The sequence below is a fragment of the Echinops telfairi genome, unplaced genomic scaffold (assembly GCF_000313985.2).
Source record: "Echinops telfairi isolate 266 unplaced genomic scaffold, ASM31398v2 ScPeMD7_7469;HRSCAF=8507_1, whole genome shotgun sequence".
NCBI lineage: Eukaryota > Metazoa > Chordata > Mammalia > Afrosoricida > Tenrecidae > Echinops > Echinops telfairi.
Window position 1 is genome coordinate 34,031,148 of NW_022111373.1, and position 19,250 is coordinate 34,050,397.

General features: G+C 37.2%; 1 protein-coding gene across 1 annotated transcript in view; it reads left to right on the forward strand.

Moving 5' to 3' along the window:
* Positions 1-396: 396 nt before the first annotated feature.
* TMEM232 (transmembrane protein 232) overlaps positions 397-19,250 on the forward strand; it is a 223,444-nt gene continuing 204,590 nt past the window's right edge. The window contains exons 1-6 of the mRNA XM_045285061.1: positions 397-515; positions 4,435-4,546; positions 5,746-5,851; positions 8,927-9,084; positions 12,530-12,629; positions 19,216-19,246. Of these exons, the coding sequence (XP_045140996.1) occupies positions 397-515; positions 4,435-4,546; positions 5,746-5,851; positions 8,927-9,084; positions 12,530-12,629; positions 19,216-19,246 (626 nt within the window). The remainder of the gene's footprint in view (positions 516-4,434; positions 4,547-5,745; positions 5,852-8,926; positions 9,085-12,529; positions 12,630-19,215; positions 19,247-19,250) is intronic.

Below are 19,250 nucleotides of genomic sequence, written 5' to 3' on the forward strand. Positions count from 1 at the left end.
GTGGAGGAGGGAGGGCAAGAAATGAACTGATGCCAGGGGCGCAAGTAGAAAGGAACTGTTTTGAAAAAGATGATGACAACATATTTACAGATGTGTTTCACACAATGGATACATGTATGGATTGTGAGAAGAGCTGTAAGAGCCCACAATAAAAAAAAGAATGTAACAGAAGATTATGAGTTTTAAATGTAAAGTTTGGTTTAGATACAAGGTAGGATAGTTTGAATATAAACTCTATCTTAATATTATTTTTAGTTACTAAATTTAATTTTTCTTGCTACTCTTTCCTTCATAAATCATGAATCTCCATAAAACATATTATTTGGTACTGTGAGTGCATTCATATTTTAACATATAATCTAATGTTTCTCTGTTGTAGGCTTATGATCTGTGAATATGTCTTCTAACATACCACCTGTTAATAATAAATTTGGAGTAATATCTGCTACTTATTATAATCAACTCCTCAATAATAATTTTCAAAATTTAAATAAAACAAAGAGGAGCAAACCAAGGTGAGTATGAACTTACCTTATTAGATAGGCAGGATTTAAAATCCAGAGGAGAAAACAATGGGACCAATGGTTCCGGGAGGACATGGGAGAGGGGGAGGCGGGGGAAAGGAAGGTGGGTGTCAACCAAGCCAGGGACAAGGGAACAAGAAGTGATCTAAAATCAATAGCAAAAAGGATATAGGATGCCTGATGGGGCTTGATCAAGGGCAATGTAGCTGAGAGGAATTACTGAAACCTGAATGAAGGCCGAACATGATAGTGGGACAAGAGGAAAGTAAAAGGAAATAGAGGAAAGAACCAGGAGGCAAAGGACATTTGTAGAGGCCTAAATACAGGCATGTACATATGTAAATACATTTATATATAATGATTGGGAAATAGATCTATGTACATATATTTATATGTTAATTATTAAGGTAGCAGATGGACATTGGGCCTTTACTCAAGTACTCCCTCATTTTGTTCTAATAACCGGCATTCTGTGATGCTCACCTTCCTGACGTGATTGCTGAAGACAAAATGGGTGCATATGCAAATGTGGTGAAGAAAGCAGATGGGTACCCAGCTATCAAAAGATATAGCATCTGACTTAAAGGCTTGAAGGTAAACAAGCAGCCATCTAGCTGAGAAGCAACAAAGCCCACATAGAAGAAGCGCAGCAGCCTGTGTGATCATGAGGTGTTTATGGGATCAGGTATTAGGCATCAAAGACCCAGAACAAAAAAAATCATATTAATGTGAATGGGGGGAATGTGGAGTGGAGACCCAAAGCCCATCTGTAGACAATTGGACATCACCTTACAGAAGGGACACAAGGAAGAGGCAAGCCAGTCAGTGTCTAGTATAACACCAATGAAACAAACATACAACTACTTTCCTCTAGTTCTTCAATGCTTCCTTCCCCCACTATCATGACCCCAATTCTATCTTATAAATCCGACTAGACCAGAGCACGTACACTGGTACAGATAGGACCTGGAAACTTATGGAATCTAGGACAAATAAACCCCTCAGGACAAATAATGAGAATAGTGATACCAGGAGGGTAAGGGGAAGGTGGTGGGAAGAAAGGGGGAACCAATCACAATTATCGACATATACCCCTCCCAGGGAGACGGACAACAGAAAAGTGGGTGAAGGGAGACATAGGTCAGTGTAAGACATGAAATAATAATAAAAACATATTTTATTATTATGGGGAGGGGGAAAATGAACTAATACCCAGGGCTCAAATAGAAAGAAAATGCTTTGAAAATGATGATGGCAATATATGCACAAATGTGCTTGACATGATGTATGGATGTATGGATTGTGATAACAATTGTAAGAGTCCCCAATAAAATTATTATTTTTTAACTCACATTAGTACAGAAATGGACCCATCCACATTATCCAGATTCTAGAAAGTAAGAAAGCTGTGAATGATAAATATGCATCTATAATTTTATAACCAGGAATAATAATTTAAAATTTTACTATTTTATGTAAGTACCTTCTTTTTTGGTAAAGATTCATATAATGTGTTAGTCTGGGTCTACTAGAGAAACAAATTCATCAACATTCATATGTGTATAAAAAAGTTTTATATAAAGAGTAATTGTATATTAAGAAAACATTCGAGCCCAGTCCAGATCAAGTCCATAAGTCTGATATTAGCCCATATGTTCGTTTGATACCAGTCTATAAATTCCTCTTCAGACTCACACAACACATGGAATGATGCCGAAGACAGGAAGAAAGATTACAGGCCAGTGGGTAGAGTCTTTTGGATCCAGTGGTGGCGGAAGTATCTCAGTGCTGGCAGGGGTCTCCACATGGCTCCACCAGCTCCAGGGTTTTGACTGCCATTAGTGAAACTCCATGTGGCTTGCAGCAGGAAGGTGAAGCAAAGAGCGAGTCTGTGTGGGTCTGGCTTCCACTGAGCTATTTATCTCCTTAGTGCTGCCAAATGAGGTCATCAAGCTGAGACCTGATTGACCAGTTAGACTCCACTCCTTTGCAAGTTGATAGGAGATTATGTAACTGCCACAGACCACCCCTTGTCAACTTGACACTTTTACACAACTCTTAACCATGCATAATTTTTGCCAAAACAGTATTAAAATCATATTTGTACCTAATAGAATAAAACTAAAGTGCATATACTTCCATGTGCCAGTCTCATTTAAAGCATAATATTCTATAAGTGAACAAAACAAAAATATTCTATGCCTAACAATTGCAGTTCAGTGAACACCTGCACCACAATCCTATCAACATATCCCCCCACCTATACTGCCACACATACTTTATAAATTTTTTATGAATTTTTGAGTCCTGTTTTTATGTGAAATACTTTTCTTTGATCAAATGTCTTTTAAATGACTACAGCAATCTATAAAATACCTAAGAGAAATTGATAACAACTATACTGTAAAGCAGGAGCCCTGGTGCATAGTGAATTATATGTTTGGCTGCTTATTGCAAGGCCAGCAGTTCAAACCTAATAGCCACTCTGTGATAGTTTCAAAAAAGATTTACAGCCTCAAAACCTAAAGGAACTGACCTATAGGCTGCTAAGAGTTAGAAGTGACTTGATAACAGCTGATTTGGGTTGGTATTGTAAATCATTTTAATAACTTATAAGTCACAGTGGAATTTTTTTTTGTATTTCAAATTGTTTCATTGGGATAGAGTTTAAAAAATGAGATTACTAGCTTAATGTTTGTAGATAACTTAAAAATGTTGCATGACTTTTGAATTCTAAGAAAAAATTATTTTGCCTGCATGGAAAAGTCACCATTCAAATTAACTCAGGCAAAACTGAAAACACAGCAACAGCAATTTAATGGACAGACACGGGGCTATCTCATGAGATCTAAGAGCAGAAAGTGCAGCCAGGTCTCATTAATTTATTCACTATTCACTGTGTGTTCTCTACCATATAGTGGAAATAAATGATAGATGCAGTCCACATTCTCACTAAGACTACAAATTTAAAGAAAAGAGACTCTGGCTATATATCAGTACATCATCATCCAGAAAACATTGACTCAGGCTCTGCCGGGGAATGAGGCAGAAAGCAGCTTTCTGAGATTTGGAGTGCTATGTTCTTTCAGTTGGAAATATGGTCTTTCTAACAGAAACGAAGTCAGACACCATGTGATAGATTTTTGCAAGACCAAAGACTTTGTCATTGCAAATACCCTTTCAAAAACATAAATTGTGACTAGCCACATGGACTTCATCAAATGTAATACACAGGAGTCAAATTGATTACATCCGTGGAAAGAGATGACGGGGTAGCTCAGTATCAGCTGCCAAAGGAAGGCCAAGGACTGACTGGGAACAGATCATCAGTTCCTTATATGTAAGTTCAGGTTGATGTTGCGGAAACTTTAAACAAGTCTGTTGTCCTCTCTGGATGTCCCTGGCCTCCAGCTCTGCTTTCCTCCAAGAATCGGACAGGCAGTGGCCCAACCATGATAAAAAAGTACCACACTGCACAGTCTCTCACTCAGCCAAGACTTTCTTTCAAAATGAAAGCAGGTTCTGAAGGAATCGGCTCGATGGCAAGGAGTTTGATTTTGGTTTCTGCATGGTCTAACTATCTGTGGCACCAGGGACAGCTAAAACATTAAAATGATGTAAACAAATAAACAAACAAGGAAACAAAAATGATAATACCAAATGCTGAAAGGACTGAAAAGGGACTAGAAAAGATTTTTTGTCTTCATGTAATCTATATTTTTCAATCCAAGGGAATGGCAAGATAAATCGAGGTCTGTGTGTGCATATATATTTTTCTTTCATATGTGAGACATTTTTATTAAAAGGTAAAGTACCTGGTTTTAGAAAATAGTAATTCTTAGTTTCTGCAAGTCAACTAATTAAAAATGAGTATTAATATCTATAATTATTCATTTATTTTTTAATTTAGGCAACCATTTTCAATCACAAGACATTTCATCTTGAAATTCAACAATACATGTGACCTAGGAGAGAGTGAATATTTAAAGGAACAAATTAGAAGAACTATTCTTAGATGTAAGGTAATGGTACACTAATTTCTTTTGTATGTAAAATTTCTCCTCTAGGTGGCAGATGATTACATGTTCTAAAATATAGGAAGAAAATATAAATATACTCACATTCTTTAGTTATAAATAGTTATAGTTGAGAATGTTCAAGTTAACATTGAAATTTATGACCAAATAATTTAATGTCAAATGACTTCTGGGTCAAAGACACCAGTCAAAATATCAAAGGTTGGAAATGATAAACATTTCACTTTTCCAAAAACCAAGTTATCTAAGATATGATATGACTCAGAAGGGAAACAGAGCTGTTCTAACCTTTCACTCCACACGCAGAAATAGTCTGGTTTTCTTAACTTACAAAAGACCAATCATTACGAGTATTGATCCATAGATTTTGAAATAGATTTCCAACGAAAACAGGAAGGGAAATAAATTCTTGCTTTTTCTTTTTGACATTAGAGTCAGTTTAAATTTGCAGAGAAATTCCATATATGTGACTTTGCTTTGATACCAAGTAATTAATGAAGTAAAAGCTGTGTAAATGTGGTTCATAAATTAATATCATCTGTTTTTCATTGTTGTTGTTATTGTTTTCCAGTATTTTGGTTCATAGTGGCTTGTAAATTTAATCATGTGAACCATATTGTCATGTAAACTATATTAAAATTGACTGAAACAAAGAGTATACTTTTGATTGGCATGCATGCCCGCAGTCCACGTGGACTGTCATCAGTTAGCTCTGGCTGATTGGCTGAATGCCCTCGGGAATGGGCCAGTAAGGGAAAATTGGCAGTGGGTACCCTGGACAATCCTGATCAACACTTTCATGTTCATTAGCATTGGTTCGTCCACAGTGAAACAGCCAGAGTTTTCCAACAAACTGGCGTCAAACTAGTTTTAGTTTAATCACACTTCCTCACTACTTTCCCATATAAAAACCAGCAAAGCAATCTCTTGAGAAAAAAATAATTTCCAGAAGTAAAGAAAGGGAATTATTTTCAGCAAATAATAACATTACTCAGAATGTTAAACATTGTATACTATTAACACTAATATAATTTACCTAAAATGTCCAAAAAAAGGAGTTTTATGTAACTTTGGTCACAGAGCATCATCTTCATAGAATGACTTTCTGAATACAAGTAAGGGATAATCAAGTAAATAAAAGGCTGCACATTTTGGTTTGCATCTTTCTTGCTTCCTCCTTACAGAGAAGACTGGGTCTCAGAACCTTAGGCTCTGGGAAGCACGTGGATATCCCTTCTGGGTGGACGGAAGCGATATATCTGGCTCAGTGCAAAGGAGACATCCAAGAAGGTATGTGCTTGAACTAAGCTCCTCTTACTTGCTGTTTTCTGGATTGGCAGTGAAGGACTTATCTGAGAACTTTTAAGTTCTAGGAATTGTTTAGGAGCCCAGAAATGTTTGTCTCTCGCTACCAAAATGTGTCATAATGTTTCTAGAGGAAAATTCTTTTTGTGATTTGAATTTATGCATTCTACTTTTAGTTGCAAAGTTGTTTTACAATGTAGGTTTGGCATCGTCTTTATTAATTTATTATTCAAAGTGCATCTAACCGCTTTCAAGCCTTGTGACTTTTGTCTAAAATTAGTAACCAATTAAAAAGCAACATAGACAATTATTTAGTGATTGTGAATACTTAGAGAAACCTGTTTCTGCATTTTATAATACTTCTTATTCAAACTCTATTAACCAATGGTCATTGAAAAATTATTTTAAAGCACTGTTTACTAATTTATTTCTCATCTATTACTTTCCATTTATATGTTTCCAAACAATCTAAAGAAGAAAATTTAAAAGCATTATTTTAAAATGATTTTGAAATTGTGGATTAGGTTGGGGGTTTACATTTCTGTTCATCTCCTCTGCGTTCAACAGTTCAAACCATTCATCCTCCTGACCCCTTGGAAGCTACCATACCCCCCCTCGACCCCTGTCCCTAATTTCCCTTTACCCTCTTGTGGACCTCCATCCTCCCTTTGACTCAACTCAACACTTGTAGTTCATTGCTTAATCTTCCTCCCTTGCCTAGGCAATATCCAAAGTCCCTTCCTTTGGTCTGTATGTCTTTGTCTTGATATTTATCCCTATAGTAGTAAGTAGTCCCACACAGCGTTTGTCCTTCTGGCTAATTTAACTCAGTAGAAAGTTCTCCAGGTCCATACACAGAAGTTATGTCAGCTAACCCTGGAAACTTTTCAATTATGATCTTGTTAAATGGTGAACATCCTTTTTTGAAAAATTTTTTTCCTTATTTTGAAAATATTGTTGATTGACTTTTCGCTTACATACAACCAAATACATTTTAGCTCAGTTAACTCTTGTAACACCTTAAATATGATGTCTTCTCATCAGCTCCCAAACAGAAATGCTCTCCTCATTGCCATACTGCCTATATTCTTGTCTGATTCTTGTATTACAGTTTGCCCACCACTCAGCACTGACCATTCAATAGCTTGAATCAGTTGCGTGGCCTCTGATTCCAGCTAAACCTGAAATCAACTAAACCTCCAAATTGTAGCCTAGAAGGCTATACATGATCTGGTCACTGGCTACCTTGTCTACTCAATCATTTTGTTCCAGCCAGCCTGGCATTCTTTCTGTGCCTTTACTATGCCAGGGTTCCTGTCCCTTTATTATGCCAGGGTTCCTGTCCAGTGGTGGATTCAAATAATTTATCAACTGGTTAACTGCCCTAATGACTTTTTAAAGTATAAACAAAACTGATATACAGGAATGCAGTATATTACTTAATACAATTAATACTTAAATAAGAGCAAGAAAATAAGTACATGTTATTGGATTATAAGAAAGATTTGAAAAATATTAATGAAAAATTTAAAATAATACCTGCAAAGATACCAATACAACTGTTAGTTAAGATATTGCACATTGCTTCTTGATGGGCATGCTGACTTGCACTGTTCTTCACTTTTATTTATTTATCTATCTATTTATTTATTTATTGTTCTTCACTTTTATATGAGCATCATCAGCTGTGTTATTTATCCTCCATCATCTCTTCACTATAGGAGTAGGATTCCATTCCTGTGGAGGTAGGCCCATTCCAAAATAGTCATTGTGTTTGATATCTTAGAAAAACGCAACTCTTCTTCCCTGAACATACTATATTCATCTTTGAAAAAAAACCTTTCTACTTGTGCTGAACTTAGAGCACAATATTTTTAGCTCTTTGAACATTGTCAGGAATTGCATTGTTCACTCATAATATCTCACGAGAATTTGGGGCCTAGCACAAAGCCAAGATGAATGAATGACAGAGTGTCACCTTGTGGGTGTTTGGCACTTGACATAATATGTTTGTTTACGGAAGTAACAAATGCAAGGAATAAAAATGTGGTATTTCATCAAAAGTATATTTCATAAAATGAATAAATAAATATGACAAGTGTAGTTCTAGCTAATATTTTATACCTGTGGACGGAATTCTATGGTGCTTAGAATATGCGGTTGTGCAGATGAATGTTTAAAAAATGTGAGGAATGTCAATTTGTGATTTCCACATTGGACAGCTGCCCAGCCACCCACTGTGGAGCGAACCCTGATTACAAGTGCCATTTGAACAGCAGGTTTGTCGAATTCAACCAAAAATTAGGTGTCTGTTTTGCTGAGCTGGTGCAAACTGGCTGGATCCCACCACTGTTCCTGTCCTTTTAATATGTCAGTGTTTCCTCCCTCAAATCCTTGCATTTACTGTTCCCTAGACCCCCATATTTACATAGAAACTCCTAGAAATAACCTTTATACTGACTGGAGGCACAGTCTTCCCAGTTTCTTAACTCTATGTTCTTCCTCCACCTGTGCTTGGTCCTCTTTCCTCTGTCCCATTTTCTCTGACGCTCTTCGCTTTTACACTCCTTTTCTTTAGCACAGCTTTTCATCATCCATATCTGTCTTATTTCTCCACTGTTAGATATGTGGTGTTGTGATCAATTTGGTTTCGGCTACAGCACTGGGACTCCTCCATCACATCTCTTTCTATCTATGTAGTCCCTGCAGCTTGGTGACCTTTGAATGGCTAGACTCCCTACATGGCACTTTAGGCTTCCAAAATGAGTCTATGGAAAGACCCAGGAAGAAGCCACATTGCTGTTTCTTATCTAGCTTTAGAAGTCATAGTGTGTCAGTTTTACCACATTCCATTGGCTGACACCTTCACAAGCCCTTCTCAGGCTCAAGGGGAAGGGGCGGTCTTCTTGATGAGGGGAATGTTGAAGAATTTGTACATATGCTTTAAATTGACAACTTAATTCTAGTAACTGAACAAATAGATGATTGCAAGAAGGATTCATAGCATGTAGAAAAATAGCATAATGCTTAAATAATCAAGTCTACTTTTTAATATTTCAGAAGCTTTAAATGTGCTTTATGCTTCCCTGGACCATGCACCCTTTGATTACAATCAGCTACCTGTGTTGTTTTTTGTTGCGGAATCAGTTTTATATAGACTCTGCTGTGATGCATTCTTAAAGACATACTTATATTCAGTTGAAATGAAGTTGGCAAAGGTATGTTTAAAAATATTTTTCTTTTGCTACCAGATCTAACCATTTTAGAATCTAAATGGTATAGTTTAAGTTTTTCTATTTATGGGCAATATGTAAATGTTTGTTATCCAAATGGAGATAGTCTGAAGAAACACAATATCATTAACTGTATAAGAAAAGAACATTTAATTAAAAACCAAGTTTGCACTTATTGTTTGGAGATCTATCTATCTATCTATCTATCTATCTATCTATCTATCTATCTATCTATCTATCTATCTCTATCCTGAGCAAATCATCAGAGAACCTGACATATCTGAAGAAGAATGTGACATTAGGATTGAGGAAAGCTTATTAATGACCTTTGATATGCAAACGACACAATCTTGCATGCTGACAGTGAGGAAGACTTGACACACTTGCAGATGAAGATCAAAGATTACAGCCTTCAGTATGGATTACAACTCAATGTAAGGAAGGCCAAAATCACCACAACTGGACCAAGAGCTAACATCTTGAAAAATGGAGAAAAGACAGAAGTTGTCAAAGATTAATTGTTTTGGATCCATGATCTATGCTCATGGAAGTAGCAGCCAAGATAGCAAATGACAGCACTGTGGTGCATAAATCAGCTGCACCAGACATCGTTAGAGCTGAAAAGTAAGAAGACTAACCAAGCCATGGTATTTTCAGTCACTTCATATGCATACAAAAGTTGGACATTGAATAAGGATGACTGAAGAAGTCTCAATGCATCTGAGTTCTGGTGCTGGTGAAGAATAATGAAAGTACCATGGACTTCCAAAAGCACAAATAAATCTACCTTGGAAGAAGTACAGCTAGAATCCTCCTTGGAGGCCAGGGAGGAAAGACTTTGTCTCACGTAATTTGAACATGTTATCAGAGAGACCAGTCCATGGAGAAGGACATCATGCTTGCTAAAGGGCTTGTTGTTGTTAGGTGCCATTGAATTGGTATCAGTCATAGCGACCCTTATGCACAACAGAACAAAAACACTGCTGGGTCCTTTGCCATCCTCACGATTGTTCCTGTGCCCAGTGTAAAGTTGGTAGGCAGTGAAAAAGAGGAAGGCGCAAGATGGATTGGCACAGTGGCTGTAAAATGGCTATAACATAAGAATAACTGTGAGGATGGTGTAGGACAGGGCAGGATTGTATTCCGGTGGACATGGGTCTGTAGAAGTTACGGAATCTGGTGTCAATATGACGACTAAGAGTATAGGGGTGGAGTCTAGCCTGTCAATCAGGATATAGCCAGGGAGGCCTCTGTGTGGACATGGCCTTCTCCTGAGGATTCCGGGAACTCCTGTATTTCCTCCTTGGAGGCAGAGACACACTCTCTCGGCTCACTCCCATGGAGACTGTCTACTGACAAGACTCAGTCCCTGTGAGACATTTCTGAGGAGAAGCCACATAAAGCTACCCTGAGGCAGTCAGAGTTTTAGAGCTGAAGGAACCACACGAAGATCCCTGCTGAGTGCTGAGATGCTTACACCACCACTGGATCCACAAGACGTCCAACCCACTGACCTGTGATCGTCCTGCATTTGGCGTCATTGAATGTATTTTGTGAGCCTGAAGAGGACTTCTTAGATTGGTATTGGACATATGGGCTAATATCGGACTTATGCACTTGATCTGGACTGGGTTGGGATGTTTTCTCAATATTCAATTGCTCTTGTATATAAACTTCTTTCTTATATACATATGAGTCTCCCTTGATTTGCTTCTCTAGTATGCCTGGACTAACACACAGGGTCTCTATGAGTCTGACCAATTCGATGACTGCTAACAACATACATACATACACACACATACATACATACATACATACATACACACATACATATATAATATACACACACATATATGATATGCATACTGTATTGGGCACATGTACTGCCAAAGACCTCTTCTAAGTGATAAGAGCAAAGATGTCACTGAGTACTCAGGTGCACCTGACCTGAGCCATGGTATTTTCATGTGCCTCATATGCAGGCAAAAGCTAGACAATGAAGATGGAAGACCGATAATACATTGATGCCTTTAATTATGGTTCTGGTGAAGAAGATTAAAATACCATGGAGTTAACAAATATGTCTTGCAAAAAGAATAGGCAGAGCACTCCTTAGAATTGAGGATGGTGGTGAGACTTCATCTCACATACTTTGTTATCCGCAGGAACCTGTTTTGACAGTGGAGAACTTTTGTGGGTTTCTCAGGCATATATCTTAAGGAAACAAAAGCCGCCTCTCTCTCCTACAGAGTGCCTGCTGGGTTTCAAATGCTGACTTCTGATCAGCAGACCAGCACAGAACCCAGCACACCACAAACGGACTTTAGTGGGTGGGAAAATTCCCTGTACAGTACTTTGAATTCCAGTTTTCCGTTAACTGTTTCATGTCCCCTTATATACGCGTTGTTGATGCTAGGCCTCATGTAAATCTGATTCACAGTGACCATATGTACAATAGAACTGTACCATGCTCATAATTGCTGTCATGTTTGAGCCTATTGATCAGCTACTGTGTCAATCCATCTCATCTAGTGTCTTCCTCTTTCTCATTTATATATAAATATATGTATATGTATGTAATATATGTGTGTATATGTTTGTGTGTGTGTGTATACCTTCTGGTATATTTTTGAAAGTTTTAACTATCACTATTTTGTCCTTTTCCAGAATGTCATGGTTTATCTACTAGACAACTTGCATTCCAGTTGTTTCTATAATTTACATTTCCCCCCCGAAACTTCCTGTGAAAGCAGTCATATAATTTACTTTTGAGATATATTTTCTGAAGTCTGTATAAACAAAACTGCTTTAGTTAGGCATTTTTAATATTTTGTAGAAGAAAAGCTTTTTATAGTGCTTACTTATTTCGGAGTTACATTTTTCCATGTGGGTGTGGTATTGTGCAGTATAGAATCCTTATGCACAAGCAAAATATTTTACAATCCTATTTAAAAGCAACAACTTACAAACTGCTTGACTGATACCTATAGGAAGAAGTATCTTTAAATTACAATTTCAACCACACATAATAAACACTCATTTATATACTGAAACAAAGAACAACAGTGTAATATACACTATGATATCTTTATGTTTATTTAATTTTCATAACTCCTCTCAATTGATTTCCTGATTCATGTAAGGGTCATACCTTATAATTTCAAAACTACTATTCTAAAGGATATAAAACAAAACAATGGATGGTAGACATTATATGTAATGTAAGGAGATATATAAAAGGCTTTTGGCTGAACTAGCATTTCAACATTTATCTTGATGTTTTAAAGTTATTCTCAAAACACAAAACATCAGGTGAGCTTGACATTGCTATTGAAAATGAATTTAATAATAATATGTATTGTTTCCTTGTATTGTTTAAAAACATTTTTTGATGTAACATAAAACTGGTTTCTTCTTTCTCTTTTGACAGATTGGCTATTTGGTCTTCTTACGACTTTTTGTATTTTTTCTGCATGATCACTTGGGATGTTTTAAAAGACATTTACTTAGGCTTCGACCATATTTACAAGGTATACTATCCTTTATTTCTAAACATAAAACTGTTTTGTATTCTGTTCTGAGAAGCTCAGGCTTTCACTATAAAGAGCATAAGTTGTATTTTGTTTTTCATGGAAAATAATAGCTGAGAATTGAAGAGTACAGCATCTAGGCTGCATATATGTGAATATATGTGGTTTTCTGTGTGCTACTTAACTAGCTGTGTTGCCTTGTATGTTACTCAGTTTTATCATCTCTTACAACACCTAATTGCTACTAGCAAGGTAAATTCATATTGCAATAGGATAATCCTAGGTGTTCTCTTATTACACTGGTATGTCATGTTGTGGTGGCCTATGTGTTACTGTGATGCTGTAAACGATATTACTGTATTTCAAATGCCAGCAGGGTCAGCCAAAGTGAGCAGGTTTCAGCAGAGCTTCCAGACTAAGAACAGACTGGGAAGAAGGAATGGGCTGTGCACTTGTAAGCCGGGGATCATTGAAAACCTTATGGGTGTCGGCAGAGCATTGCCAGATCATGGAAACCTCTCGAGCAGCAGCAGAACACTGACAGAGAGAGTGCCAGAAGATCAACACCCCCCCACACCCCCACCGCCTGTTAGAAAAGCTCATTACCATCGAGTTGATGCTAACTCACAGTGACCCTGTAGACAGGGTCGAATGTCCCCCTTGAGTTTCTGAGACTATAACTATTTAGGGCAGTAGAAAGCCCTGTCTTTCTCCCTCTGAGAGGCTGGGAGCTTTGAACTACTAACCTTGCAGTTAGCAGCCCACAGGCACTCAAAATATGACTGAGGAAGAGCTGCCTTCTCAAAGTAGAATTGATACGGATGGAGGAAACCTGTGGGGATAAAGCCTTTGGGACCACACTTGCTGATGGGGCACCACACATTGAGAAGAAACAGCTGCAAACATCTATTAATAAGTGGAACTTGGAATGCACAAAGTTTGAATCTAGGAACATTGGAAGTCATTGAAAATAAAATGGAAGGCATTAGGCTCAATATTCTAGGTGTTAATAAACTGACATACACTGGTTTTGGTCATTCTGACCAGAAAATCTTATGGTTTTCTATGCCAGGAACAAGAGAGTCAAGAGGAATGGCATTGCAATTATTGTCAGAATGGACATTTCAAGATCTATCTGTGATAGAATATTCACTATCTGCTTACAAGGAAATTCAGTCAATACAACTATTATTTAAATTCACTCAGTAACCACTGAATCTAGTGATGCAGAAATTGAAGAATTTTACCAATGTCTTTAGTCTGAAATTGATCAAATGCAATCCAATGCACTGATGATTAGTGGTGTTTAGAATGTCAAAATGGAAAACAAAGGAAGAACAGTACAAAAACATGGCCTTGGTGATAGAAACAAAGCAGAAGATCACATTTTAGAATTTGGCAAGACCAACCACTTCTTCATTGAAAATACCTTTTTTTCAATAACACAAATAGCGATGATGACCATCAAGTTCCCTAGATGGTAAACACAGCAATAAAATTGACTCTATCTGTGGGAAGAGGCAATGGAGAAGGTTCAATATCAGCAACTAAAACAAGATCAGGGGCCAACTGTGGAGCAGAGTATCCTTTGCTCATATGTAATTCAAATTGAAGCTGACGGAAATGAAAACAAATTCACGAAAGCCAAAATATGACTTCAAGTCAATCCCACTAGAGTTTTGAGAACATCTCAATAACAGATTTGGCTCACTAAACATTAATGACAGATGATCTGATGAGCTGTGGGATGACATCAATAACATCATTCATGAAGAAAGCCAAAGGTCATTAAAAAGATGGGAAAGAACGAAAAAAATCAAAGTGGATATCAGAAGAGACTTTGACGATTGGTCTTAATCATACAGTACCTAAGGCAAATGGAAGACACGATGAAGTCAAAGACCTGAACAAGAAGGTAAAATAAAATATTATAATAAAATGTACAAAGACCTAGAATTAGAAAATCAAAAGGATGAACACGCTTAAACATATCTTAAACTGGAAGAACTAAAGAAAAAATTCTATCCTCAAGTTGTAATATTCTATAGACACAATAATGAATGATGAAGGAAGCATCAAAAGAAGACGAAAAGAATACAGAGTTACTGTACCAAAGAGAACTTGCCAACATTCAGCCATTTCAAGAGGTGGCATATGATCAAGAACCAGTGGCGCTAAAGGAAGATGTCCAAGCTGCACTGAAGACATTAGATTGAAAAAACAAAAGTTCCAAGAATTGATGGAATACCAACGGACATGTTTCAACAAGGTGATGAAGCACTGGCACTTGGCACAAATCACTTGTTTGTGCCAAGAAATTTGGAAGTCAGCTACTGGGCCAACGGATTAGAGGAGATCCATATTTGTACCCATTCCAAAGAAAGGTGACCCAAAAGAATGTGCAGATTAAAAAACAGCATCACTTATGTCTCTATGAGTCAAACACAACTCAATGGCAGTGAGTTATCATTTTCACTTGCAAGTAAAATTTTGCTGAAGCTCGCCCAACAGTGGTTGTACGAGTACATTGACAGGGGGCTTCCAGGAATTCAGACTGGGAGCAGAAGCAGACGTGGAACAAGAATATCATTACTGACGTCAGATAGATCTTTGCTATAAACAGAGAGACTATCAGAAATATTTCAAAGCTGATTTACTAACATCATCTGATTACTTAGTGATCCATCATAACTAATATTGTCCAGAGTCATATGATGAAAATTGATTTTGCCAGTCTACTGTCTCCACTCAGTTTCATAGTCTGTTAAGGTGTGTATTACTGGTGCATATTGGTTAGTTTCCAAAGCACTACTAATATTACCTCCTATGTTCTCCTCTGCGATGCTTCCCATTAAACATTCTTCTCTTTCTTCTATAGTATTTTTCCTTCCCTCAGCCTACAGCAAATTAATATTTTCTTTGTTTTTTAAAATCCAAATAATTGATTAATATTTCTCATGTCCTTTATTTCTGTTTTTCCCTCATGTCCTTTATAGCTATGCATTCTGGAAATAGTTTATAATTTTTATGTCTAAATTCACCCTTTAGTCTTCATTTTCCACCAGTGTGAATTTTGCTTTCACAATTCAACTGGACATGCACCCTCAAGATCAACAATGACTTCTGATTAGAAAAGCATATCTCAGTTTTCAGATGTTTTCCCAACTACTACAGGAGGCCTTAGGCAGTGAGCACAGTTACTGGGCTTAACTGCTTACCAACATGCTAGAAATCTGAATTGACCCAAAAGTTCTATGAAGAAGGGCCATCTACTTTAAAAATCAGTCATTTTTAGAAACCCTCTGGGACACAGTTCGACTCTAAGACACCTGGATTGCTGTTACTAAGTCCATTTGACAGCAATTGGATTTCTTAATACGGCATTGGTACTTCTTTGGCAGAATTCCCACCATCTTCCGGGATACCCAGTTTAAATTTCTAGCCAATGTACGTCTTATACAGCTCCTCCCCATGTGTCAGTGGAGGTTTATATGTTGCTATGCTGAGCAGGTTTCAATGGCGTGTCAAGATGAATTATGTAGGGGAAAGATCTATTGATTTACAACGTCAATCTTTGCTCCATTGATCATGATGTTGCCTATCGGTCCAGTTGTGAGGGTGTTGGTTTTCTTTACACTGAGTTGTAGTCCATACTGAAGGCTATAATCCTTGTTCTTCATCAGCAAACGCTTCAAATTCTCTGTACTTTCAGCAAGCAAGGTTGTCTTCTGCATAGCACAAGTTGTTTAAAAGCTGTCCTCAAATTCTGTTGTCATATTTTTCTTCATTTTAGCCAGAGTTTCTGTTGTTCAACAAACAGATTGAACAAATATGATGAGAGGATACAACCCTGAAGTGCCCTTTTCCTGATTTTAACCATAGAGTAGTCCCACTTGTCCGTCAGTTGTTGTATTGTGGTGGCTTGTGTGTTGCTGTGATGCTGGAAGCTATACCCTGGTATTTCAAAAGACAGCAGGGTCACCTACAGTGAACAGGTTTCAGCAGATTTTTCAGACTAAGAACAGGCTATGAAGAAAGAATAGTCTGTCCACTACAGAGGAATTAGCCACAGAATACAATTTATTCTCCTTCTTAATTCCTCACTCTCTCTTATACTCATGTATACCCTAGGTCCAGTTGATCACTAACTCAGGCCTCTTTAATCTTGTCAATATTTTTCAAAGCCATTTCACTCTATCCCAATTTATGCACCATAATAGTTCATACTAGGTATACTACTGTTATAACTAACTGGCCCTCCCTTCTTATTCTAGTGCGGCAGAATCATAGCTCCTGAAAACCAAAATCACTGTCATCAACTGGATTGATGGCTACCCTATATGGGGTTTTGCATAAATCTCAATTCCTCATCTTTTTCTTGCAAATCAACTTTCTGATGGATGTGAACTGCGATTAGCAGACCGGAGACCAGCAGGACTGATTTCAGAACCAGTTTGTTGTTGTTAGTTGTCAGTTCTGACTCATAACAGCCCTGTATGCAATAGAGCAAAATACCTCCTGAGCATGCACCATTCTCAGGATAGGCCCTTGGGGACTTGTTTCAATTTTCTTCAGCTTCAACTTGAACTTGCATATGAGCAACGGTGGTCTGTTCTGTTCCACAGTCAGTTCCTGGCCTGGTTTTAGCTACTGATATTGAGCTTCTCCATCATCTCTTCTCACAGATGTATCCGTTTGATGTCTGTGTATTTTATCTGGAGACATCTACATGTAGAGTTGCCTTTGTATTGTTGGAAAAGAGGGATTTGCAATGAATAAGTCCTTGGTCTTTAAAATTATTATCATGAGCTCTTCAGCTCCATTTCCATCATGAAAGCCATATATTTTTCTAACTTTGGATAATTATATATTTTTAGCAGTTTTATTGACACTTCATCCACATATCATACAATTCAATAGTTCAAACATACAAAGTTGAGGTGTACAATCTTTATCACAATCAACACAATCAATTTTCTTTTTCCTTGTACTCAATGTTATTCATGGTTGTTTTTTTTTCAACTTTGGCAAAAATATACACAACAAAACACACTCCCATTCAAAACTTCTACATGTATAATGCAGTCAAGGTCATATTTTGTAACTATTCTTTCTTCTTTATTTTCAAGTTTGACATACCAAACCCCAATAATTATCAATGCATCTTGATTCCATGTTTGATAAATTTAAACCTGAAGACATTGGTAAAATTCTTCAATTCCTGCATCACTGGTTCTAGTGGTTGGTGCATAAATTTGAATAATAGTTTTATTGGTTGAATTTCCTTTTGTGTGGAGTGATATTGTCTTGCTTCAAACTCCAAAATCCACATACCTTGACTAGTTGGTAACATATTGTTAAATGAGTAAAGGTGGAAGTTGTCAAGGATTTCATCTTGTTTAGGTTCACAATCAATACTCATGTGACAGCAATCAAGAGATCAAATTATGCATTTCATTGGGAAACTCTTCTGCACAAGACCTCTTTAAGGTGTTGACAAGCAAGAATGTTCATTTGAGGACCAAGGTGTGCCAGACCCACGGCATGCATTTTCAGTCAAATCATAGCTCTGTGAAAGTTGGACATTGAATAAGACTGCAGAAGAAGAGATGCATTGGAATTCTAGTGCTGGTGAGGAAGAGTGACAGTACCATGGACTTCCAAAAGACCAAACCAATCTATCTTGGGAGGAGTATAGGCAGAATACTCCTTACAGTCAGGATGGGAAGACTTCATCTCACATACGTCGGACATGTTGTCAGGAGAGACCAGACCCTGGAGAAGGACATCATGCTTGGAGGGGCAGTGCCAAAGAGAAGGGTCCTCAACAGGTTGAATGGACACAGTGGCTGCAAAAAGGGGCTCTAGCATGGGAACAATGGCGAGGGTGGTCCAGGACTGGGCAGTGTTTTATTATCTCAGACACAGGGTTGCTATAAGTCAGAACCCACTCAGTAGCACCTGAGGACCACAGCAGCATCCATGTGCTATCTGTCCAGAATGGTCACCATTAGTTCCTCTTCTGTGTGAATGGACTGAAACTCAAAGAATGTCTGAAAGTGTATAGAAAGAAAAATACAGAGGTGGTTCTGGTAAATATCAGATAATATTATGTTGAATTATTATAATTTATACCTATATTTAATACATGCTTTTCAAAAGTAATAAATGCATCTAGGAAGGAAAGGAACTAAATACATTTAGGTTAAAATTAATATTGATATGTTTGTAGAATTATAGTTTTCAAGTTTCCGTTATAAATAAAATATCCATTATAACATGATTTGCTTTCAGCCGGGAGCTTCCCAGCATTGGGGAGCAGTAATAAACTTGGTCATTCAACAATTATGCAATTGCTTTCTGAAGGAATATGCATGCTTATGAATGAATTATTTATATTGTAGTTTTCTTTTACCCCACCAGGGGTCAGACATAACATTATAAATCTTACATCGATGAAGAAAATGTATAGTAGTTTCAAAATCCAAGTACTGAATTTAAATATAGCTTAATAACTAAAAGACAAATGAAACATTATACAAAATATTAATGGAATATTTCTCACAAATTGTTTTTCTTCCAATAGCGCTTTCTTTATCTGAAGAAACATATTGCACGTAT